Source organism: Haliotis cracherodii, unplaced genomic scaffold, assembly GCF_022045235.1.
Source record: "Haliotis cracherodii isolate W230 unplaced genomic scaffold, xgHalCrac1.p SCAF_1, whole genome shotgun sequence".
NCBI classification, from domain to species: Eukaryota; Metazoa; Mollusca; class Gastropoda; order Lepetellida; family Haliotidae; genus Haliotis; species Haliotis cracherodii.
Window position 1 is genome coordinate 2,788,149 of NW_027266264.1, and position 27,691 is coordinate 2,815,839.

Below are 27,691 nucleotides of genomic sequence, written 5' to 3' on the forward strand. Positions count from 1 at the left end.
TAAAACAAATTGAAATTTGCATGTGGTACCTTCAGAATCAGGATTAAGAATATGGCACAATTCAGTTTATATATTCATGTAAAATAAAAGTAGAAAACAAACATAGTATGAAAACAAAACTAGTATTATGTTTTCACAAAAACGACTTCCTGAAACATTTGTCATTGTTTTCAAGGAACATTGGGTATTATGTTGACACAATCATAGTGGTATACATGTACTGTTGACATTAATATATCTACAGTGGTAAAGTTATCAATATTTGTTAATGATGTTAACTTTTCAATGTAATAGCTATATTGTTGATATATTATTTTATAATGAAGCAGATATTATTATAATTGAAACCCACAACGTTGTGAGTACGTTTCTGACAACTACCCATGGACCACTACTGTACCCTGACACATCAATTATTTGCATTGTTCCAAAAGTGACAAGAAAACATTGATGCAGAGCATCAAAGTTCCCCGCCATATGCGATGCCTCACAAACGCATAATTATGATGTTACCGAAAGGCATGAAGGAGCATGATTATATGAACCACAAATAACACAACGCTGTTGTGGAAATTTAAAAAAATATATTTTGAGTATAGGGCAATACTGTTGATACATTTGCATGGGGTAGGTCTAATTAAATACAGTTTCTTGTTTAACGCCACACTCAGCAGTATTCCAGCCATATGACGGCGGTCTGTAAATAATCGAGTCTGGAGCAGATAATCCAGTGGATGACACCAAGAGCATCGAACTACGCAATTGGAATATGATGTTATGCATGGACCAAATCGGCGAGCCTAACTACTCAATCCTATTCGTCGCCTCTTACGGCAAGCATGGGTCGCTGAAGATCTATTCTAACCTGGGTCTTTATTTAAAAAGTAGATCGAAGGAAATGGAAGCAATTTCTGGCACAAATGTAAACATGTGGAAATAGTATCAAAACTGCCAACAACATTGGCAGATGCACATACTCAAATATCACCTTCTTTTTACACTTGGCAAAATGAGGCATTTGGTTATAATAATTTAAATGAAAATACTAAGGGCTCCATATGGCAAAAAAGTCATACTAGATAAGGTCTTTTTTTTGTCACAACCACAGATGCACATACTCAAAATATTATCACGTAGTTGGAGAACATTTCAATACCGGGACTAATCAATAACGGAGATTCCTCGTCTCTTGTTTTACGTTTTTGGGTCAGTTTCTTTTTTGTATTTCTTTCTTTCAAAGAATAGTAATTGTGATCATGATGAGTTGAGATACTTGGTCTTTTACTATGTACTGTTTTTTTATCCATTGTCAATAACTGTTGTGGAATGTGGTTTACTTGTAACAATGGCCGGTTTGAGTTCATATGATGGTGACTGATTGGTTTGTCGGTGTTAACTATGACGGTAGAGAGTTGTGCCTTCATCCAACCGATTATTGAGGTCAGTGGAACACGGTACAGACGCAAATAGATTTGAGCCATGGGACACAAAATATATGATAGCGACCAGAGCTACGGCTGTACATTGAATTCCATTAAGCGGTTGAAAAATACAACAGCCTTGATGCAAATTCGCCGACACACTACTCCGATTTTGCTTTGACTTTGCTACCAAAAGTTTCACATGTGGCTATGTGCGGCACACTAATTAAAAAACAGGTGGAATTGGGTTAATTCAAAATACGGAATATAACTATTCCAAATATATCCAGTCAACCTGAGCATCCAAACAATCAAAAGTGTGGTATGTAGAATGTGGAATAGCCGTATTACATTTAAATTGAGATGTCGTCGTTGTTCATGAATAAGCATATTCAGAACATATTTTATATTATGTTGTTATTTACGATCTCCGGAGTACAGTTCTTCTTTTGTATACACCGTGAAAATCAGAAAATTAGACCTTCGAGGAAAAAAGGACATCGGATTACACATGAATGGTTTAATAATGTCAGCTAATGACCAGAAACGGTCCGATGCATCAATTAACTACATAAAGACGATTTTGAAGTATCTCTTATTGTTGGAAAAGTATAGCATCAACATTCCACGCACATGATTTGTATGTTTTGTTTCCGTAAATGCGCGCCCCACCCCCTCGACAGGCAGATCGCTTCACGGAAACTGGGTCAACGTTTCACGCCGCGAGATGCTGTATTAAGAAGGTCGGATAGAGCTAGACTGGTACCCTGCCCTTCTCCACTAGTGGCAGTAGGCAAGGAGCGCAAGCGCTCTAGGGCAGATAAACCAGTGACTACCGTTTATCTTCTTTGTCGAATATCATAAACATGTTTAGAGTAATAATGAGGAATGTTTTAACTAATATTTTCATATTTATATAATGTCATTATTCATATGTGAGACAAAAATAAAGTTATAGTTGGGTAAGAAACATCTTTCCAACAATTACTCATCCCCATGTCCCCATGTACTTTTCTCAAACCCGTAACACATAAGGCAAACCCGAGCAAATATCCTGAGTGACCGAAATTCATCTCTTTTCTATAACTTATCACGTGAGAGGAAATTCAATTCGCAACAGCTGAAGACGTTTATGTCCCCTTGACGTGAAAAGTACAGTTATATAGCGGTAGCTTTTCGGGGAGTACTTTGATATGCTAATTCATGCAAATGAGGGAGTGAAACTGACGGAGTGAACTGAGCAGCCTGGAGTAGCCAGTAGTGAGAGTAGCATGCGACGCTCAAAGTGTAAGATGGCTCTGCCGCTACCCTTCACGGAAGCCATACGGAACCCGCAGGTCAAATTTACAAAGGTAGGTGCTTCACTACCTTAGTTAAAAACTAAGGGAACAGATGAAATGATAGTGAATGTGTCATGACGATGTTGGTAAAATTCATTTCGGCGAGTAGATCATTTGTATCCACCGATACATGCCTGACACCTTGTTGGCATACTGTTGATAAACTTGCGTATGGTTGCTCTTGGTATAGATATCTCTATATAGAAATGGGACGGTGCTGCAACAAAGGAGACTAACGGGATCGGGTGGTCAGACTCGCTGACTTGGTTGATGCATGTCATCGATCTCAAATGCGTGGATCGATGCTCATGATATCAATCACTGGATTGTCTGGTCTAGACTCGATTATTTACAGACCGCCGTCATATAGCTGGAATATTGCTGAGTGCGGCGTTAAACAACAAATCAACCAACCAACCAACTGCAACAAACCGGTTGATGAAGGAACCTGTTTAAACTGCCCGGATTCTGGGATGCATGTGTTACTCCAGTGTCCACTTTGCAAGACATTTAATGTTGTCAGTTTTATCCTGGTTTTATTACAGCCCCTGACAAAGAAAAACCTAAAATATTCATGTCTTGCCCAAATATTATGAAAGCTTGTGCCCAAACCTGCAAGTATGTTTTATACTTTAGGAGTACGTGTGTATAGATAGTATGGATGCTTATAGTGTGTATTATATTTTATACTAAATATTATATGTACATAATTACGTCTCTCATAATCCCTTAAGGGCTGGCTCAGTTATATATTGTTGTATATGTTGTTTTTATCTGTACCTGGGTTGAGACGAATATAAAATATTCTGTCTGTCTGTGTGGTATTGCCCGCTATTCCGCCTGAGGAGCTACCCCAAGATGGGCGGCTGCTGTGACACTGGCGTCCAATCTCCGCCCGAGAACATCCCGCAGATGCTCTTGTCAGATGAAGTGGTTCAGTCCAATGCCTCCTCGTCGGACGTGATTATTGACGACCTGGGCACGATGTCGTCTGGTATTATCATCTTGCAGTTCAAAATCTCTGCCGATAATATAAATATGTTACAAAGACAGGACGCAGAATTTCTTCAACATATCGCTGGATCGGTCCATTCCCGATAACCAAATCCGTTCGCCTGTTGTTTGCTACCGGCCCACGTCATCACCCTACCGGCCCCCGTCATCACCCTTCCGCCCTCCGTCATCACCCTACCAACCCCCGTCATCACCCTACCGCCCCCGTCATCACCCTACCGCCCCCGTCATCACCCTACCACCCCCGTCATCACCCTACCGCGACGGGTCATCACCCTTCCGCCCCACGTCATCACCCCCCGTCATCACCCTACCGCCCCCGTCATCACCCTTCCGCCCTCCGTCATCACCCTACCAACCCCCGTCATCACCCTACCGCCCCCGTCATCACCCTACCACCCCCGTCATCACCCTACCGCGACGGGTCATCACCCTTCCGCCCCACGTCATCACCCCCCGTCATCACCCTACCGCCCCCGTCATCACCCTTCCGCCCTCCGTCATCACCCTACCAACCCCCGTCATCACCCTACCGCCCCCGTCATCACCCTACCGGCCCCCGTCATCACCCTACCGGCCCCCGTCATCACCCTTCCGCCCTCCGTCATCACCCTACCAACCCCCGTCATCACCCTACCGCCCCCGTCATCACCCTACCAACCCCGTCATCACCCTACCGCGACGGGTCATCACCCTTCCGCCCCACGTCATCACCCCCCGTCATCACCCTACCGCCCCCGTCATCACCCTACCACCCCCGTCATCACCCTACCGCCCCCGTCATCACCCTTCCGCCCCGGGTCATCACCCTTCCGCCCCGGGTCATCACCCTACCGCCCTCCGTCATCACCCTACCGCCCCGGGTCATCACCCTACCGCCCTCCGTCATCACCCTACCGCCCCGGGTCATCACCCTACCGCCCCCCGTCATCACCCTACCGCCCTCCGTCATCACCCTACCGCCCCGGGTCATCACCTTTCCGCCCCGGGTCATCACCCTACCGCCCCCCCCGTCATCACCCTACCGCCCCGGGTCATCACCCTACCGTCCCACGTCAACACCCTACCGCCCCACGTCATCACCCCACCGTCCCGGGTCATCACCCTACAGACCAGGGTCATCACCCTACCATCCCACGTCATCATCCTACCGTCCCACGTCATCACCCTACCACCCCGGGTCATCACCCTACCGCCCCACGTCATCACCCTACCGCCCCGGGTCATCACCCTACCGTCCCACGTCAACACCCTACCGCCCCACAACATCACCCTACCGTCCCACGTCAACACCCTACCGCCCCACATCATCACCCTACCGCCCCACGTCATCACCCTACAGCCCCGGGTCATCACCCTACCGCCCTAGGTCATCACCCTACCGCCCCACGTCATCACCCTGCCGCCCCACGTCATCACTCTACCGTTCCGGGTCATCACCCTACCGACCCGGGTCATCACCCTACCGTCCCACGTCATCACCCTACCGTCCCACGTCATCACCCTACCGCCCTACGTCATCATCACCCCCCCCCCCCACCCCCATCCCCTTCATCACCCTACCGCCCCCATACCGATATCATGGTCAAGAATTGTTGCCCAAGAATACAGCTCGCCGCTACGTCGCCAACAACGTTTTCGGCCATATGTGAATCGGAAGCAAAACCTTGATCTGTCTTTGCTGCCTATGGTAGGCTGTTAGGGTCACACCCTTTACAGGACGCATCTCTTTCAGGCGGGTTGCATAGAGCCGGTGTTTTTACGATAGACGTTGAATTCAGACATTTGCCTTCCTGTTACGGCACGGACTTTTCTATTGATAACAGAATCGATTTGAATCTCTTGTGTTGTGGAAGAGTTGTATATATATTATTATAACGGCGAATGTATACATGACCCATCTTCTTTCTTAATACAATGAACTATACCGAGTCAGGTAATGCAGTGAGCTAGATGAGATTCATTTTATGTTTCATTTCCAACTTATTTTTCGGCATAGATATTTCCGAATGATTATGTAAAACATGTTAATTCTTAAATAATTGATGCCAGTTTTCAACTACTGAAAACCTGTCACCCAATGTGCAAATTACATGGCAGACCTTATGATTTACATATTGCTTTTGTACTACCGTGCCATATAAATCCCTTGTATGTATATATACTGTACTTGGCATTTATACCGCAGTGAACTGACATTTATCAGCATCAACCGGTGATGGAAGGCAGTTGAACAGATAGTCATACATGTTAGTTACACATCAGATATCGGGACCTTGAGTTTCGCTGATCTGATATCGTTCATTAACAATCATATAGCCAATTCCCTTCCAGTGAACTACCCACCTGAACTACAAATAGAATAGACCAGTGAGACCGTCTTATCTGTTTCATATTGAGATCTATGTATAAAGATTCAGAGTAACACAACACTCTCAACATGACTGTATGACAAGAGGGATGACTTCAGCTTTCCAATAGTCAACTTTCCCTTCATGTGGAGCAATGTTCCAGCAGCCCCAGCCTTTGGTGTTTACATTTCACAACTTTTGAGTTACAATCGAGAATGCTCTTTCTACCAAGATTTCAAAGAGAGTCCTACGAGTCTTGCTGTAATCTGTTTGATCAAGGTGACACCATTCAATGCCTCAGTAAAGCTTTCCAAAAAAATTATGGTAGACATGTTGAGGACATTTCCAAATTTGACGCATCAGTGACAAAAATGATGTCCGATGCTATTTTGACTTGTACCATATGTTCCCATGTTTTCTCAGATGAACAATTGACTTGCCTTTGCTTGTGTTTGTGATGGGTATCACAGCGGGACAGGATACGCTCACCTCTACTCGAACACCTGGTATCGGTACTATTTAATAGTGATTCATAAACACATGCGCATGCAAAAGTCGGAATTGAACAATCGACTCGGCTTTATGCAGATATCTCTATTGGATATGGAAAGGGTTTTGTCGTTTTATAACCATGATGGCTGCTGCAGTCAACGGTTATATCAAGGAAGCCTGTAAACAACCGTACCGGACTCCGACAAGTCAGTGACTGAAAACAGTAGCAAGACTCAGTCGGCGGGGAGCCACCACACGCAGCCAGCTCTTATCTCCGAGACCACGTTGAACTCCTATACCCAAGGCTATGTCAAACCCAATCTCCAAGGCTACGTCGAACCCAATCTCCAAGGCTATGTCAAACCCAATCTCCAAGGCTATGTCAAACCCAATCTCCAAGGCTATGTCAAACCCCATCTCCAAGGCTATGTCACACCCAATGTCCAAGGCTATGTCAAACCCAATCTCCAAAGCTATGTCAAACCCATACCCAATCTCCAAGGCTATGTCAAACCCAATCTTCAAGGCTATATCAAACCCAATCTCCAAGACTATGTCAAACCCAATCTCCATGGCTATGTCAAACCCAGTCTCCAAGGCTACGTCGAACCCAATCTCCAAGGCTATGTCACACCCAATCTCAGAGGCTATGTCAAACCCCATCTTCAAGGCTATATCAAACCCAATCTCCAAGGCTATGTCAAACCCAATCTCCAAGGCTATGTCAAACCCAATCTCCAGGGCTATGTCAAACCCAATCTCCAAGGCTATATCAAACCCAATCTTCAAGGCTATATCAAACCCAATCTCCAAGGCTATGTCAAACCCAATCTTCAAGGCTATATCAAACCCAATCTCCAAGGCTATGTCAAACCCAATCTCCAAGGCTATGTCAAACCCAATCTCCAAGGCTATGCCAAACCCAATCTTCAAGGCTATATCAAACCCAATCTCCAAGACTATGTCAAACCCAATCTCCATGGCTATGTCAAACCCAGTCTCCAAGGCTACGTCGAACCCAATCTCCAAGGCTATGTCACACCCAATCTCAGAGGCTATGTCAAACCCCATCTTCAAGGCTATATCAAACCCAATCTCCAAGGCTATGTCAAACCCAATCTCCAAGGCTATGTCAAACCCAATCTCCAGGGCTATGTCAAACCCAATCTCCAAGGCTATGTCAAACCCAATCTTCAAGGCTATATCAAACCCAATCTCCAAGGCTATGTCAAACCCAATCTCCAAGGCTATGTCAAACCCAATCTCCAAGGCTATGCCAAACCCAATCTTCAAGGCTATATCAAACCCAATCTCCAAGACTATGTCAAACCCAATCTCCATGGCTATGTCAAACCCAGTCTCCAAGGCTACGTCGAACCCAATCTCCAAGGCTATGTCACACCCAATCTCAGAGGCTATGTCAAACCCCATCTTCAAGGCTATATCAAACCCAATCTCCAAGGCTATGTCAAACCCAATCTCCAAGGCTATGTCAAACCCAATCTCCAGGGCTATGTCAAACCCAATCTCCAAGGCTATGTCAAACCCAATCTTCAAGGCTATATCAAACCCAATCTCAAAGGCTATGTCAAACCCAATCTCCAAGGCTATGCCAAACCCTATCCCCAAGGCTATGTCAAACCCAATTTCCTAGGCTACGATAAACCCAATATCCAAGGCTATGTCAAACCCAATCTCCAAAGCTATGTCAAACCCATACCCAATCTCCAAGGCTATGTCAAACCCAATCTTCAAGGCTATGTCAAACCCAGTCTCCGAGGCTATGTCAAACTTGCATTAAATGATCAGTAATGTACATACCATATGTATTTACGTAAACGCAGGTCCACCCGAAATGAAACGTCCTTACCACGTCATCACCCAACACACGACGCTACTGTGGCCTACCGAGTTACACGCTGATGTGTAATTTCGGCAGGGAATTAGGGTTGACACTGACTGTCTTATCTTAATTTGAAAAATCGCACTAGGATGGAGCAAATTATTATGCAGCATTTTGACACAAAGTGAAGATTTATTGGCATCCTACCGTTATGTCACATAAATCGGGTTGTCGGCCGCCTGACCCCTGCCCCCTGTAGCTGTGATGACTCGTGATGACGACGGAAATGTCACTATAAACCCACATGCATGTATTAACAATACAGGTAACATGATCTGTCGCAAGGTTCGGATTTGATACATAGAATAAGAAAATTACTGAGAAACTCGCTCCCGTGTAAAGTTCGGGTATCTGACTCGCGAAAAGATACCAGAAGTATTCACTCGTTCCATAAGATTGGTATTACACGGGAGCGAGTTTAGTATTTTCATTATTACCTGCCGCTTATAGTTTTTCAGAATTTCACAATGCCCTATGACGTAATTTGTAGAATTGTGTTGCAAGATCCACCGTCGAAACAATACCATGTGACGTCAGCCTAGCAACAGTCCCTCTCAGTGATTTCTCTTCTCTATACGTGATATCGTTGAATAAGCCCAGGGATGTTGAGAGTTTTCAATATTTGCTCGTGAAACTTGTTCCCGCAGTACATAAGCACGCGATTTGGTATTACAAAATGTGTGTGTTTTATGAACGGGTGATCTTTTCACGATCAAGTAATAAATGAGAGTTTGTAACAGCTAGCCTCCCTAGACCATGACCGTGTGGTTTGAGACATCGTCAGGTTATGTTTGGCCTGCTGTCTGGGGCCATGATTAGCTCCCGGGGGTGATTGTCCCACTGGTCTAGGCTCCATTGAACCGGCCCCTGACCCGCGTGGCCCACTGGTCTTGTCTCAATGATCCGGCCCCAGATCTGAGTGGCCCACTGGTCTAGTCTCAGGTATCCAGCCGCAGGTCTCAGGACCCGCGCGGCCCACTGGTCTAGAGTTAGTGATCCAGCCCCAGGTCTCAGGACCCGTGCGGCCCACTGGTCTAGAGTTAGTGATCCAGCCCCAGGTCTCAGGACCCGCGTGGCCCACTGGTCTAGAGTTAGTGATCCAGCCCCAGGTCTCAGGACCCGCATGACCCACTGGTCTAGTCTCAGTGATCCAGCCCCAGGTCTCAGGACCCGCGTGGCCCACTGCTCTAGTCTCAGTGATCAAGCCCCAGGTCTCAGAACCCGCGTGGCCCACTGGTCTTTGGTTCCAAGAGTCGGCAACCAGTCGGGCCAGCATTAATTTGAATCTATCATATGCGCGAAGCCCGCATTCGCGAGGTTTGACTTGATTTGTCAGCAATATACCCGTGCTGTGTTATCGTCACAGAACCACACCCTGTTCCACGTTAAACCTATTTTACGCTTTCACTCACTCAAATAAACTGGTATTGTCGGAAGCAGTCGTAAAATTTACAACATGTGCAAATTAGACCCGATTCACGTTTTCAAGACTGCCATCACTCCACGTGAGTGCCTCCACCGTATTTAGCTTCAGTTATTACTACTTTATGCTACATTATTAAGCATACACAATATCTGCTGTGATGTGAAATAAGTATACAAAGACTTCACAATAAGGATCGACAACGTGGAGGAAAGTGATGGATGCCACCTGTTATATCTGTTCTTTCCAGATATTCATCAACAATGAATTTGTCAACTCTACAAGCGGCAAGGTGTTCTCGGTCACTAACCCGGCCACGGAGGTAAAGATCGCCGACATCCAGGCGGGAGACAAGGTGATCTTCTTTTTCTGTGTCTCTTATTTATAAGCGTTGAACATGTGTATGACGACGTGGAGTCATCCCACAGACGACATCCTTACCTTAAGGTAGCCAGTTTGGTCACGTGGAGAAGGCATCCGACCTCAGATCAGAACATTCATGGTTCTACGGGTGTACATATTTTTATATACGTCTTTAGAGGTTCGAATCCCTCATCGCGAAACTCGGAAATGTTGTGGCCACTACATTGGTGCCCAACTGAGCACGTATATATCACATTTCTTCAAAATACGACTTAATACCCGGGACGTAACCGCAGTCTGTAAATTAATCACGACATATGCACACATAATCCTTGTCGATATTCCATAAGCCACTGTTGACATGGTCGTTATTGCAACTAAGGTTTTTTTTCGATGTGCGTTTGAAATTATGATACATGTACCAGTCGATGTTTGATAGGCCGATGTTGACAAAGCCGTCGCTGCAGCTGCAAGGGCGTTGGACTTCGACTCCCCCTGGCAGAGCATGGACGCCAGCAAGAGGGGGCGTCTTCTTGATAAACTAGCTGAACTTATGGAGCGGGACACTGCCTATATTGCCGTAAGAAAAGAAAATGATGATAAACTGTCGTAACTTGAAAAGAGTACTATGTTTGTTTGTTGTTAAACGCCGCACTCAGCAATATTCCAGCTATATGACGGCGGTCTGTAAATAATCGAGTCTGGACCAGACAATCCAGTGATTAATATCATGAACATCGATCCACGCTATTGGGGCACGATGACATGAATCAACCAAGTCAGCAAGCCTGACCACATGATCCCGTTAGTCGCCTCTTACGACAAGCATAGTCGCCTTTTACGGCAAGCATGGGTTGCTGAAGACCTTTTCTATCCCGGATCTTCAAGGATCAATATTAAAGTTCTTTTACTTGAAATGAACCATTGACTGTTTTAGTATCAAGAGCGAGTTTGGTTTAACGCAACCGATTGCGAAATCGGGTCAATCGGAATCTCGTGAAGTCTCATCAATTAACGCCGCTTTGAACATTTTTCTCAGTTATATTATGAAGTGTCACATTCACGGAGAAAGAAAGATTTGTGTATTGCTGTAAAAGTCATGACGTCAAAAACGTAACTGTACACAGTAATTGTTGGATTAATTGTATTAACGTTTTCATTGTTTGACTTATTGTATTAACGTTTTCATTGTTTGACTTATTGTATTAACGTTTTCATTGTTTGACTTATTGTATTAACGTTTTCATTGTTTGACTTATTGTATTAACGGTTTCATTGTTTGACTTATTGTATTAACGTTTTCATTGTTTGACTTATTGTATTAACGGTTTCATTGTTTGACTTATTGTTTTTATTGTTTGATACCCGTGTCAGAGCTTGGAGGTCATTACCTGTGGCAAGCCATACCGTGACGCCTTCTACGTCGACGTCTTGAGCAGTGTGCGGGTACTACGGTATTTTGCAGGGTTTGCAGACAAGATTACTGGGAAGACGATACCGATAGGTAGGACCTCTTGTTCCCCTTCCAACAGGACATGCAGACAGGCAGACAATACCTTGTCTGTTTGAGACCGTTGGGTTCTGCTACCAGAGTAGATATACTGTAAAATGCACATCAGTGTTGCAACAATACATCTATTCACAAATATATATAAGATACGCTATAAATCGCAAAGAACAATGACGAGCGAAGCGTTGTTTATGTCACGATGAAACATCGTTCTATCATGACGTCATTTCTGAAGATTCCAATATGCTCTCGCAACTTGCTGACGTCATATATTGGACGGCGTTTTTTTGAGTGGGAAGTGTCCAGTAAGTTGCTCCCCATAGATGGAGCTGGGCTACCCTGATAAACGCAGTGGCCGTACAAGCGCATCCAAAAGTGGGAGAGATGTGACAATCGGTATGAGGAGAAAAGATACAGATAATTGACGTGAGGATTGTGCGATTGTGCGTGAAATACCAACCTTAACCCACCTGTTCGTAAAATGAACTTGTCCGACATTTCCGAGGTCGGATTCTATTCATGGAGGCATCATTATTAAAATTTGAGTAAATACTTTTAAAGCTTGTATATTTTATGAACACCCTTAAAGAGGCTGTACATATTGTTGATATCTTATCTAAAGAATAATTGACGAGTGGCTTATTGCTTAAGTATGCACCCATGTGCATTTAATGTGCATTTAACATGAAGTGTTTGCATTCCGCTGTCATGCTGTAAAGGTTAATACGTGTATATGGGCCCTGATATATGATCCAGGGTGCTTCTGTCTTTGGTTCACAAAATATATTGTTGTATTCATGTCGCAGTAAAAATATAAACAATGATTCGCCATTACCTATGACACGCTGACCCCCCCCCCCCCCCCCCCCCCCACACACACACACACACACCTTCATTTATCTTCCGCATGGCTAAACTTGCAATGTCATAATCCTGGGTCCGCTTCACAAAGCGATCTTAGCACAGAGACCATCACATCAGTCTCTCATACAGACCCCGAAACAAATATATCTAATATAACCCATGCAAGTCTATTATAGTTGGCAAGTCTAGATTACTGTAGTGTCAGGCAAATGAAGAAAGTTTCTCGGCTCATTTTTATTATAAATTTATTTTATAACTATAATTTAACAGCTGTTTTTTTATCCGTAAAATATGTTAATTTCAGAGACTAGATGTTAGTCCAACGACCACCCCGCACTTTAACATAAACTTACGACAGGCTTAGCACCAAGATCGCTTTGTGAAATTGGGCCCATACGTGTATGGTGTTTAATCACAATGTGTGTAATCTGCATCTTTCAGATGGGGAATACTTCTGTTACACACGGCATGAACCTATTGGAGTCGTTGGACAAATCATACCGGTAAATTATCTGTATATATTACTGAGGACGGACTAAATGGCATGAAGACAATAAATACCGTGGACTGTGTATACATTGGTAAATGAAATATTGTGCATAGCTGTAGAAGTCATAACGTCAAAACAGTATATACTTGTACACTGTTATTGTTTGACTAATTGTTTTAACTTTACGTTTCATTGTTTGATACTCAGTCATACATATATGAGTTATATGATTTCGAGTTATAACACTATAACTCATTACTATTGCTCCTTACTTGTAGACAACATATGTAGTAACAGATGGGAACGTGATGGTCACGAAGACAATGAAACATTATATCATCAAATGCAGATAAATTGATAATTGACTTGAAAGAATGTTTCAGTTTAATTAGAAGTGACGTGTTTTCAGTGGAACTTCCCTATACCGATGATGATATACAAGATCGCCCCCGCGCTGGCGTGTGGGAACACGGTGGTGCTGAAGCCAGCGGAACAGACGCCCCTGTCAGCGCTCTACATAGCAGACCTCATCAAGGAGGTAAAGGGTATTATAGGACAGTAGGACACTGCATTGTTCCCGTTATAAGACAGGAGGGCACTGCATTGTTCCCGTTATACCACAGAAGGACACTGCATAGTTCCCGTTATATGACAGAAGGGCACTATAGTTTTCCCGTGAGAAGACAGTAAGGCACTGTATTGTTACCGTTATACAACAGTAGGATACTGCACTATTCCCGATATTTGACAGTAGGGCACAGCATTGTTCCCTTTATATCACAGTAGGACAGTGTATTGTTCCTATTATAAGACAGTTGGACACTGCATTGTTCCCGCTATAAGACAGTAGGGCACTTCAGTTTTCCCGTGATAAGACAGTAGGGCACTTCAGTTTTCCCATGATAAGACAGTAGGGCACTTCAGTTTTCCCGTGATAAGACAGTAGGGCACTTCAGTTTTCCCGTGATAAGACAGTAGGACACATCATTGTTTCCGTTATAAGACAGTAGAACACTGCATTTTTCCCGTTATATGAAGTAGGACAGTGCATTGTTTCCGTTATTTGACAGTAGGACACTGCATTGTTCCCATTGTAAGACAGTTTGACACTGCATCGTTACCGTTATACAACAGTAGGACACTGCATTGTTCCCGTTATAAGACAGTAGGGCAGTGCATCGTTACCGTTATTTGACAGTAGGACACTGCATTGTTCCCGTTATAAGACAGTAGGGCACTGCAACGTTACCGTTATACAACAGTAGGACACTGCATTGTTCCCGTTATAAGACGGTAGGGCACTGCATCGTTACCGTTATACAGCAGTAGGACACTGTATTGTTCCCATTATAAGACGGTAGGACACTGCATCGTTACCGTTATACAACAGTAGGACACTGCATTGTTCCCGTTATATGAAGAAGGGCAGTGCATTGTTCCCGTTATTTGACAGTAGGACACTGCATTGTTTCCGCTATAAGACAGTAGGTCACTGCATTAATTGACTTCAGTGTGACGAACGTTGCATACACCACCAAATAAGAGCTTCCAGTGCAACCTACACAGATATTGTGAAACTCGGGGCCGACATGTCGTGGTGGAAGACGTACCGGAAACTGTTCAATCTTGTGTACATCCATTGTGTGTTTAGTGAACTGGGAGCCAAGTAAGTTCTATAGCTGACCGACAGGAAACCTGTCTCGACTGGGAAGACGGAACTCCCCTTACCAATGGTACAAAGTACCTTATTTCATCATATAAACGATTTGTAAAACAAGTTGATCGCTGTAAACGTTGGATAAATATACACGCACAAATGGAAGTATGTGTGTTGCAATACCCACTAGCCAAGACATATTAGCTTCGGTGATATCAAAACATCAGGTTTTCTTTAACTTCTTTTGAGTAGTATATAACAAGGACCCTTTAACGGTACACGTTTCCTATTAATAATTTGATAAACACTTACTCACGAGTCGCATGAAATAATACACACCGAGGGCCGACAAGAAATACCGCCCCTTTGTATACATCAGTTAACAAAATCCATGGACGTTTGATTGATTAAATTCCATACAAAGGTTTGACCTTTGCCCTCTAGGCCGGGTTCCCGCCTGGCGTCGTCAACGTCGTTCCTGGGTTGGGCCCCACCGCGGGCGCTGCCATCGCCTCCCACCCCGACGTCGACAAGGTGTGCTTCACGGGGTCTGTTGAGGTGAGAAGATGGAGCACACACTGCCCAGTAACAACCACGACGCTTCAAACCCGTTCTGTCGAGACTGACCCCGATAGGCCCTAGATACACCGAGATCGTGAGAGCGAATTGTCATCAGGGCCGACCATTCCAAAAGGAAATTGACCCCGACAATAAATGTCATTCTTGAAATAAATAATTATACATCAAACTGTTGAAAAAAGAGAAATTGCTTTTCACAAAAAAATCATTGTTGCAAATTGATTTTCGTTAACTTTAATTCAGGTTCATAGTTTTAAAGAAAACAAATATATGGGTTTGAAGCTGAATATCTAACCTCTATACGAAGTCCCATATATATATATATATCTACGAATATATACTACTCAAAATTTGATAAGGATCGTAGATATTTTTCTTAATAAAAAAGCAAAATAACTGCATAACTGGCAATATTGTGTTCAAGTAAAATCAAAAACGTCTCCAACACACGTGCACGTGCATTTCATGCCATGGGAAATGCGTTTCACATCACAGTTCATGCCTTTTCTACCACTGCACGATTTCCAATCAGGCAACGGTGTCTGATTCATTCTGAAACTTTAAACTCAATTGAGTGTTTACACTACGTTTATCTACACAATGCCCCCTCAACGTGTAAGGCGTCGCCTGACGACAGAACAACTGGGCAGATGTATTGGAATGCTTAATGCTGGCTATTCACAACGTGACGTTGCCAATGCACTAAACGTCAGCCAGAGCGTTGTAAGCGGGGCCTGGTTCCGACAGCAAAATTTTGGTACAGCAGCACACCAACATGGGGGTGGTCGTCAGAGGTCGACAACCCAACGCCAAGATCATTTTGTGGCTCTTCAGGCACGACGTCATCCATTCTGGACAGCAACCAGCCTACGTAACGACCTCCTGAACGTCTCGGGGGTGAATGTGTCCACTCAGACGATACGGAATCGTCTTCACAATGCAGGTCTCTACTCGAGAAGGGCATGTGTCCGAATCTCCCTGACTGTTCGACACCGGCGGGAGCGATTGGAATGGGCTGAAGATCATGTCACTTGGACACGGAACGATTGGGTTCCAGTTCTGTTAACCGATGAGCCCAGGTATTGTTTGGACTTTACAGACAGGAGGCAGCGGGTGTGGCGACGACAACGTGAACGTTTCCATGATGCCAACATCAGTGAACATGACAGTTATGGTGGTGGTTCCATCATGGTCTGGGGTGGAATCAACAGGGATGGAAGGACAGATCTTCATGTCCTGGAGAGAGGAACAATGACGGGGGTGAGGTACCGGGATGAGATCCTCGATGTGTACGTCAGACCCTACGCTGGTGCTGTTGGCCCTTTGTTCATCCTGATGGATGATAACGCCCGTCCTCATCGCGCCAGGGTGGTTGAGCAGTACCTTGAGCAGGAGACAATTGTCCGCATGGATTGGCCAGCGCGCCCGCCGGACTTGAACCCGATTGAGCATGTCTGGAACATGCTGCAGGTTGCCCTTTCACGCCGTAGAGCACAACCCACGACTTTGGCAGAGCTCGGACATGCCCTCGTGGAAGAGTGGAACAACCTTCCCATTGGGAACATCCGGGTGCTTATTGACAGCATATCTCGACGTTGTCAGGCCGTCATTGATGCAAGGGGAGGTCATACTCGATATTGACACTTCATCGACTAAGTGTAATGATGGACTATCCCTCATAACTGTGTAATTCTTTCTCTTGTTTGCTGTTAACATTTTTTAATGAAATGCCTTTTGGTGTTTGCAGATTTCAAACATTCCATATTGATACAAGTTCATGCCGTTCATGAATTTTCATTCATAACATGATTAAACACGTTTCTGAGTCAGAGTCATGTCTTTTGTTATGTTTGTGGTAACTTACACACATATCACCTAGTGATCCTTATCAAATTTTGAGTAGTATATATTCGTCAGCTGAATACAGTTTAAAAAAAAATTAATCATTATTTGTACCATCTCAATTATTAATCAGTCACAAACACTAATAACACGTAAAAAGATTACGCCATTTTAATAATAAAGTCAACTTTAGTTAGCTTTAACTCGGTCAGATTGATCATTGACCCTCCCTGTGCTTGTTGGTGATGTAGATATGTGTAGCCGTCGCATAAGAGCAAAATGAAGACTTTTACACGATCAGATTGGCCGTCAAGTGATGAAGATGGCTGCCGACTCGAACCTGAAGCGCCTGAATCTGGAGCTTGGAGGCAAGAGCCCAATAGTAGTGTTTGAAGACGCGGATAGTGAGTAGACAGATGTTAAGTGAGTGAGTGAGTGAGTGAGTATGGTTTTACGCCGCGTTTAGCAATGTTCCAGCAATATCACGGCGGGGGAACTCCAGAAATGGGCTTCACACATTGTGCCCATGTCGGGAATCGGGATGTTTAGTCACAAGACTAGGATAGTGAATAGACACGTGTTTAGCTAGAACATTGGGATTATGTGTTGTCAGGTGTTAAGCTAGAATACCCATAAAATATTCAGATATTGAGTAGACACATGTTCAGATATGACCAGCTAGAATCCCCAACCAACCGTATTTGATTGGAACTTGGTCAGGAACAGAAAGTTAAGCAGTGTTGTCACTTCTGTTTCAACAGTGGACTACTCCATTGAGAAATGCCATCACGCGTTGTTCTTCAACGCCGGCCAGTGTTGCATGGCAGGGTCAAGGACGTACGTACACGAGGACATCTATGACACGTTCGTGCAGCGGAGTGTGGATAGAGCCAACTTAAGGATAGTCGGAGACCCGATGGACGCGGCCACAGAATCTGGACCACAGGTAGGCGGGGGAGAGGTGGAGACCTCAAAGACACGACCACAGAATCTTGACCACAGGTCCATCAATGTCACGATCCCAATCTATGTCACCGTCACCATCCTCATCTATGTCACCATCTGTCACCATCTCCATCTGTCACCATCCCCATCTATGTCACCATCCCCATCTGTCACCATCACCATCAATGTCACATCCCCATCTATGTCACCATCCCCATGTATGTCACCATCCCCATCTATGTCACCGTCACTATCTATGTCACCATCCCCATCTATGCCACCATCCCCATCTATGTCACCATCCCCATCTATGTCACCATCCCCATCTATGTCACCATCTATGTCACCATCCCCATCTATGCCACCATCCCCATCTATGTCACCATCCCCATCTATGCCACCATCCCCATCTATGTCACCATCCCCATCTATGCCACCATCCCCATCTATGCCACCATCCCCATCTATGTCACTATCCCCATCTATGTCACCATCCCCATCTATGTCACCATCCCCATCTATGCCACCATCCCCATCTATGCCACCATCCCCATCTATGTCACCATCCCCATCTATGCCACCATCCCCATCTATGTCACCATTTCCATCTCTATCAGCCCCATCTATGTCACCATCCCCATCTATGTCACCATCCCCATCTATGTCACCATCCCCATCTATGTCGCCATCCCCATCTATGCCACCATCCCCATCTGTCACCATTTCCATCTGTCACCATTTCCATCTATGTCACCATCCCCATCTATGTCACCATCCCCATCTATATCACCCTCCCCATCTATGTCGCCATCCCCATCTATGTCACCTTTCCCATCTATGTCACCATTTCCATCTATATCAGCCCCATCTATGTCACCATCCCCACCAACCGAAGAAGCGAAGTCCAGTATGTTAAAACAGAATAAGAAATTTACGTGACTTTCTCTTGATCACAATACGCCTCATGACGACGTCAAACTACGTCAGTCGGCCTAAACAAGACGTTTGCTGTGTACACTTGTAACACTGGCAGAGATTGCTCTAAATACATGAAGACCTCATCTGCACCATAACTTTTCAAATATCAATAGATGAGAATGATATTATTCGTACATGCATTGAACACCAAAGATTGGCATTTCTCTTGCATTGTAAGTAATGTTATTTATACACGTTAAAAACCCAACGTGATATTGCTAAAAGCGGCGTAATACCATACTCACTCACTATTGTCACAGTTGGACCACGCCCAGTTTAAGAAGATTTTGGCTATGATAGAGTCCGGCGTGGAGGACGGCGCCACGCTTCGGTGTGGAGGGCAGCGGCACGGGGACATCGGCTACTTCATCAAACCTACCGTCTTCTCTGACGTCACAGAGGACATGCGCATTGGCAGGGAAGAGGTGTGTAATCAATTTTACTTTATTCTCAAGAAACCACCGCCGGTGAGCATGAACATTTACAGATATATACTCACCAAAAAAAAGAAACGCGTACCATAAACATACAGAGAAGTACTCGTATGTACGTTAAGAAGAGATGTTTCCAATGTGTACCAGTTAATGGCAAATCTAACAATCATTCAAGTGTTACCACAGAGTGTCTTTAAACGCTAATCCTGCACAAGACAAATGCATCTCGTGTCATGGATCTATGACTTCACGTGTGTGTTCCATGAGCGTCGGTTCACACAACATAACAGTATGTTTGTTTGTGCATCGAACAAACTAATATCTCTTGAATATGAGTAAGTCTTCATATATTAATCAACATGTAAAGTATTCGCGTTTCTCTTGGCGGTGACTATATTTATGAAAATACAAAAATATCAGCATGACGATTGACAAGGTCAGCGGTTCTTTCTTTACCTAACTGGTGTCCCCCGCCGTGATATTGCTGGAATATTGCTAAAAACGGCGTAAAACCAAACCCACTCTCTCACTTCTTAACTTAAATTGACATACAATAAATCTTGACAAGTTTCTTATATCTTTAAGCCTTTTGGGTGATACAGTACTACATAATTTTAAAGTATTTGGCCACAAGAAGTATTTTTTTAAATATGCGGAGTTCCGTATTGGCGCCGTGATAGCGAAACTTATATACTGAACCGCAAAAGAAACGTCACCGTGGATAGATATATGAGAAACCTTACTTGTCCAAACACTGTAAACATACTTTGAGACATATTAAAAAGATGAAACTTGGCAAAACTGATCTTCAAGGTTGTAATTAATGTGTCAAATTTCTTAAAGTGAAACACAACACTAGTCTCTGAGAAAATGGTATCACAAGTCAGTTTCTCGTGTGTCCCCAATGTGCATTGATGACTACCGTGGAATAGATGAGGCAGTTGATGAAGGCCATAGGCACTTGAGCCCACACTCTGAGGAACGCCTGACGCAGTTCAGCTGCAGTTGTCGGCCTTGGTCTGACGTCATTCAGCCGTCTTTGAATCTCGTCCCACAGGTGCTCAATGGGATTTAAATCGGGACTGAGGGCAGGCCACTCCATGGTTCTGATGCCATTCTGCTGTAGGAAGTCTCTTGTCGCTCTCGAAGTGTGGGCACGGGCGTTATCATGCTGAAACTCGTGGTTGCGACGACGTGCCAAATGAGGTATGGCGTATGGTCTCAAGACTTGATCAACGTACCGAACTGCTGTCACACCATTGCCTGATGTTCTGGAAGACCACAGGGCCGACCCTCTGTGCAAGACCAACTCCGCCCCACACCATGATGCTCGGACCACCCCACGAGTCTCTCTCAACGACACAAGCATCCGAATAACGTTCCATGCGGCATCGCCAGACTCTCTCTCTGCCATCTGCTGTTGAGATACAGTAACGGCTCTCGTCCGAGAAGGGGACTCTTCTCCACTGCTGGTGGCGCCAATGTTGGTGCTGTGTTGCCCACTGAAGACGGTCCCGGCGATGATGTGGTGTCAGAATGGGTCCTCGGTGTGGCCTGTGACAGTGGAGGTGTCTGCTCGTCAATCGTCGACGCACAGTGTCCGCACTAATGTGTCGCTGGTGTGTCCCCATGGTGTGTCGAGCAGTTTCCGCAGCAGTAACAAAGCGATCTTGAAGATGTTGTCGCACAGTCTGACGATCCTGACGTCGGGTGGTGATCCTTGGTCTTTCATTACGTGGTCCGTCATCTGTAGTGTTGGTGGTCTGGTACCATTGCTGGGGCATGTATGTGGTCCTTACGTGGACTTGAAACGCATTAGCTACTTGCCGGGCGGTTTGTCCAGCTTGCAATCATCCAAGGGCTTGGTGTCGCTGATTTCTTGTCAATCTTGGCATGTGATAGCAATTCAATAGCGAATGAATATTATCCGATCTGGGTTGATTTTACAGGGTAAGAAATAGGGGAAGGCATGTGCATTTCAATTTGCACGGAACTCACGTGCATCGGGTTACCATGGCCGTTGCCGTGATGCGTTTGGTCGATCTGTTTGTCATCTGCTTTGATTTTTTATCATGAAATTTCATTTTGTCCGGACAAGATAATGTTAAATGTTAGAAACTTTGACAAAAGTTACCCAGATATTTAAATGACAACTGTTCATGCAATGTTACTTGGGGTGACGTTTCTTTTGCGGTTCAGTATATACTACCGAGTTGTCAATTCTTTTCTCTTGGTATATTCTGCTATCGACCAGTCTCAAGGGCAAGTAATGATTTGAAGTATGAAATTATAATATCGGCATGTACTTGCTTTTAGGGAGTAACAGATAATTTTAAAACTTTGATGTTTGCTTCTAGTGTTTGTAATATAAATCCTTTGGACTCAACTCCACACTTACCGTCCACTTTTGAATAAACTGATCCTTACGTATGTGTTCGACCTTTGAGTGTAGCCAATTTCTGCATCGCATGTATGGTTTATCAAATATTTCGGTTAGTCCAACATCATGTAGTACCTTTTGATCACATCAATCCATCTTGAGCAATGAAAGATCCCTGATTTAGCTGATAATCATGTGGTTATTTTCACAATCATTGATTGTATGTTTTGATAGATATTTGGACCGGTACAATGCATAATCAAATTCAAAACTCTGGATGAAGTAATCAGGAGAGCCAATTCTTCCGATTACGGCATTGCTGCCGCCATATTCACCTCTGACATCGACAAGGTCATGCTCTTCACCAGCAGGGTCAAGGCCGGAACAGTATGGTAGGCTAAATCGTTAACACTTCTTAATACTATTTGTAATAATTGTAATGCCTTTTGTAATCATTGATACATCATAATGCCAGAAATTACTGCAATGAACCACGAGCTTACAACGATCATCACCTGTTAAATACGAGCTCATCGCGTCACGCGGGGCGCGCTGGGGACGCAAGATCATCACGAGTATAAATTCGGGTCGCGTCCCTCGCCAGCAATCAGTTTCCGGCGTGTTTCAGAAGAGTCCAGCGTGTTTCAGATTTTAACATCAGTTTGCAGCAAGTGTCAATGTTTTCAATGTTTTAATATCACTACCCCAACTCGAAGGAAGCTGAAATGGGTCTGAGCCAAGACAGTGACTGAGGAGGAGTCCCAAGAAGGTGAAGGTCACGTCACGTCACAACACCCACACAGAGCCAGGATCAGGCAAAGGACCAGCCCCAGTCAATCAGTCCCATTTTGGAGAGATCACCTACAACACCTACACAGAGCCAGGATCAGGCGGAGGACCAGCCACAGTCAATCAGTCCCCTTTTGCAGAAATCACCTACAACACCCACACAGAGCCAGAATCAGGCGGAGGACCAGCCACAGTCAATCAGTCCCATTTTGGAGAGATCACCTTCAACACCCACACAGAGCCAGGATCAGGCGGAGGACCAGCCACAGTCAATCAGTCCCCTTTTGGAGAGATCACCTATAACACCCACACAGAGCCAGGATCAGGCGGAGGACCAGCCACAGTCAATCAGTCCCCTTTTGGAGAGATCACCTATAACACCCACACAGAGCCAGGATCAGGCGGAGGACCAGCCCCAGACCCTCAGGGGGAACATGGGGAGGCAGACCCGCATAATAAGCCCCCAATCCATCGTCCGGACTCCCAAGAAGTTCCCGGGCACCCCCTTCATCCCCGAACAGGACAAAGAGCTGAACCCGTACTCGAGGGTCTTGTAGAAGTTACCAGTCGCCAGGAAGCGGAGAGAGATGGCAGGCGTAGAGCTGGTCCGTGTGGTTCCCTGATGAAGGTCACCTGCCTCTCTATCCCTAGACCGACCCGACCTCGACCCGACTCCAGGAACAACTCCGGGTCCATCCACAGGAAGTTCTGGAACCCTGTCCTGTCCTCTCGTGCAAGCTCCTGCAGCAGGGTTTCGGAGAAGCCAAGTCCTCACCCAAACCTTGCGCTGGACTTGACCCCGGCGTCGTCCTCCTCTTCCCTTGGCTTACGTCTGCGGACAACCAAGATGGTGGCCGCAACCACCCCAACCACATACCGCCTGTACTGGAAATCAACAGTCAGCTACTGATGTGCCATGTTGCTGCGATAAGCACTGTGTGTTGTTTATGCTGCGAATACCAATAAAACGCGCCAAAATTCGGTCCTATACTGGTTGCGGTTAAGTCGTGTTGACATCGTGATAAACTCGTAGAGGTCGCGTTAAGGTCGTACTAAGCTCGTAACTGACTCGTACTCAACACGTACGAAACTAGTCGATATCGTGAACACATCGGTATGATGTCGTAATGACATCGCACGAACATCGTACAAAACTCGGGTAATAGTCGTAGTAAGCTCGGGATGCGGGCGGGTGGCATCAGTCTGTCAGCTTCTTCCCCGTGCTGACACGGGTTTCACCAAAATGTTAACGTCTAAGACTTGAATCACTTCGGACTTTCCTCCCACATGAGGCTGACACGACGTGATATAACTGGAATATTGTTCAAAGCGGCGTTTAAAGTCACTCACACACAACTGTAATCACGACTACGACATGTCATTATGTAATCATTCTTGTGTACGTGGCTCCTCTGTACAAAGCGAGTCAGTCGTGCAGGCCCTGCTCTCAGGGTAGGTCTAGACAGTAACTCGAATAACATTTTCCAGAACCTAGCTGCCCTTTAAATAGCCAAACTTCGGTGCTCGTTGAAGTGTGCAATAAGCCGTTATGAAAGCGTCAGACCCGTGAAGATCTGGGTTAGAACAGGTTTCCAGCAACCAATGCTTGTCGTAAGAGGCAACTAACGGGATCGGGTGGTCACAGACTTAGATGATGCACGTCATCGTATCGCAATTGCGTGGATCAGTGATATCAATCACTCGATAATCCAGACTCGATTATTTACAGACCGCCCTCACATAACTGGAATATTGCTGAGTGTGGCGTTAAACAAACAAACAAACAAACAAACAAACAAAACAACATGGTATATAAACCTTATTGTGTTATTATGTAAGAAACAGTGGGTTCGCCATATCAAGACTTGAGTTGTTTAGGTACATTATGATTTACTATTCGGTTTATTATACCATTTGAGTTTGTTATATCCGTGCATGTGCATTATCAAGTGTTGTAGAGGACCACAGGAGTTCGATATATCCGACTGGGTTGCAAGTATGCATAATCAACGTAGGATCAGCGTAGTTCGATACATCCGGACTATCTGTAGTAGCGTGGTACATGAATTAACCACCAGCTCGTTTCCTCCAGGGTAAACTGCTACAACTGGCTGACACCACAGACTTCGTTTGGGGGCGTGAAACAGTCGGGCATCGGCAGAGAGCTGTAAGTACACAACAACACGCCTAACCCCATCTCCACGTCACAACAACACGCCTAACCCCATCTCCACGTCACAACAACACGCCTAACCCCATCTTCACGTCACAACAACGCGCCTAACCCCATCTTAGCAAAGCATATGTACCGCAAACACGGAATCAACGGATATTTTCCGTTTTTAATCAAGGTGCCCATGTGATTTGATGCGCTTCGCGCAGGAAGACCCGTTTTATCACAAAATAGATTTTGATTATCAATAAGATCGTCTTGACTGGCCATGGGCGCCGCCATGTCGTTTGAAGCAAAAGCAAGTTATATGAGAGGTGGAATCTTATTGGTCAATAGGGACACAGAGGGACTTACCTCCTAAAAGCCATTGGTGGCGCTACGATCGAGCCCAGACATTCAAGCCTTGCTCGACAAGGGTAGAAACTGGACTTTACAGTCAGTTAACTCCCTTGCTAGGGAAGATAGTCTGAACCTTACAGTCCCTTCTTTGCTAAGTTTTTTACACACAGTATCTATCCTCGCTTCGCGGAAAGGTGGAAGACTGCTCTTGTTAGTTCGCATCGTAAACACTATTGTATACGCATAACGTAGGTAATCTATATTGCGTCCCAGGGGATCAAATACACGTGGGTAGATTTATGGGAGAAAGCATAAAAATACCATCCACACACATTATTACGTGCATATAGGAAGGAGAATAGGTCATTCATTAACACGGATTACATGTAATGATATTTCAGTGTGGCTCTGTTGCTGAACACGGATGTGCATCTGAGTCGACCTTCAATGTCCATCCAATACCTTCCTTCTTTGGCAGTCTTTCACATTTTGAGATTTAACCTTCCATAAGATATGTCTTCTCCTTGAGATAGCAACTGCAAAGCAAACGTATTATAGAAGTAATATCACTGATAATAATATTACCATAACAGACTGCTTCATCTTCGATGGCTTATGTTTTAGGAATTACGCCAAGCGCATTTCCACTTAATCTTATATTTATATAATTCATTGTTGCTCACAATACGAAGGCGTTCAGTCTTGATGTATGTCCGACACCAACAGAGCAGAGGCTTTGAAGAGTTGCGCCCCTTGACATGATCAATTGGTCGATGGTTTCAAATCCCAGTTTCGTCTCGACTCTGGTTCTTGGTTTGCCAGCACAATATCCTCGCTCGTAGTTTTACCAAAGTCGCTCAAGACACCACGATAAGACGCTGTGAATATACGGCTTTGAAGCCAACATGTACTACTGACATATGAGCATGTTTGTCTGAAAACTGAGTATTGTTTACATGTTTCAGGGGAGAGAGTGCCATCAACGAGTACACAGAAGTGAAAACGGTGAGACATGTCACACAAGTCAGTTCATGATATATATAGCGCTTGTTCCACTCTGAATGTCCTGTTGTAGCACGGGTACACCCGTCCACTGTTTCGCTGTCCTACAGGATGACATGCCACTTTTGGATAACAACTTCAGTATTGCTTGAAACGACGTTTCACTTCAGTATAGTCCAGCCAAACTATACTACTCAAAAGAAGTTAAGGATCACCTGATTCATTTTACAATAGTTAATCTCTCATGCCATGACAGATTAACATTACCAATATAAGAAGAATCGGGTGATCCTTAACTTCTTTTGAGTAGTATAATTTGGCTGGACTTACGAGTCGATACATAGTCCAATCAAAATCGCGGATCGAAATCGGCATTCGGTTCATAAACATGGCAAATGCAAATGATGTGAGAGGTGGACTCTGATTGGTCAGTAGGAGGGACAGCCAGTTAACGCCCTTTCCCCGGGAAGATGGATAATCAAGACTGGTTACTAGTATTCCCTTTCATTGACGTTCTATATTTACAATTAATAAGTTTTTATCCATAAAAGTGGCATGTCATTATGTTCTTGTAACTTCTCAGTGCCTATCAAATACACAATGCCCATGCTTATGTGTGGCTTGAGTGTAGTGTATTTTTTTAAACCTTCTTCTCAATGACAACAGGGGTCTATTAGGGTTAAACAACACATATTAATTGTGTTTTTGGTCTTGCCTTTCTTGTCCAGGACACAATCCTCACTCGACTGTCCGTCACGTTTCCAAATCTTTTCCAAAAATGCTCAAATTTCTTCTGGCAGTTAGTAAAGGGCATATGGTCATTTTTTTCATGATTTGTTTTTGTTCCCATGGAAACAAGATGGAATACTTATGAATGCATGTAATTTCCGGAGCTTAATTAAGTTGGTTGGTTTGTTGTTTATCGCCGCACTCAGCAATATTCCAGCTATATGACGGCGGTCTGTAAATAATCGAGTCTGGACCAGACAATCCAGTGATTGATATAATGAGCATCGATCCACGCAATTGAGATCGATGACATGCATCAACCAAGTCAGCGAGCCTGACCTACCGATCCCGTTAGTCGCCTTTTACGACAAGCATAGTCACCTTTTACGGCAAGCATGGGTTGCTGAAGACCTATTCTACCCCGGAGCTTAATTAAGTAATGTTAAAGTATCAGTGAGTGAGTTTTGTCAGTATTCCAGTAATACCTCTGCTGGGACCACTACAAGCATCCACCACAGTGTACCCAGATGGGGAACTGAACACGGGAGTCCGACGTGACGGGCGAACGCTTTACCCACTAGCCCTCGCCCACCACACCAAACCCCTGGCCGTCCCCGTGTGTAATATGTTGTTGGTGTTGCAGGTGACTATGAAGGCTCCGGCAAAAGTGTGA

At 44.7% G+C, this 27,691-nt stretch overlaps 1 protein-coding gene across 1 annotated transcript; it reads left to right on the forward strand.

Annotated features, from left to right (window-relative positions):
• Nucleotides 1–2,692: 2,692 nt before the first annotated feature.
• Nucleotides 2,693–27,691, forward strand: LOC139458872 (retinal dehydrogenase 2-like). The gene is made up of 14 exons (XM_071240311.1): nt 2,693–2,773; nt 10,195–10,299; nt 10,747–10,887; nt 11,682–11,811; nt 13,123–13,184; nt 13,581–13,709; nt 15,273–15,386; nt 17,551–17,653; nt 18,011–18,195; nt 19,433–19,597; nt 22,221–22,378; nt 24,868–24,942; nt 26,253–26,292; nt 27,662–27,691. Exons 1-14 carry the CDS (start codon nt 2,693–2,695, stop codon nt 27,689–27,691), a joined length of 1,518 nt encoding a protein of 505 aa, XP_071096412.1.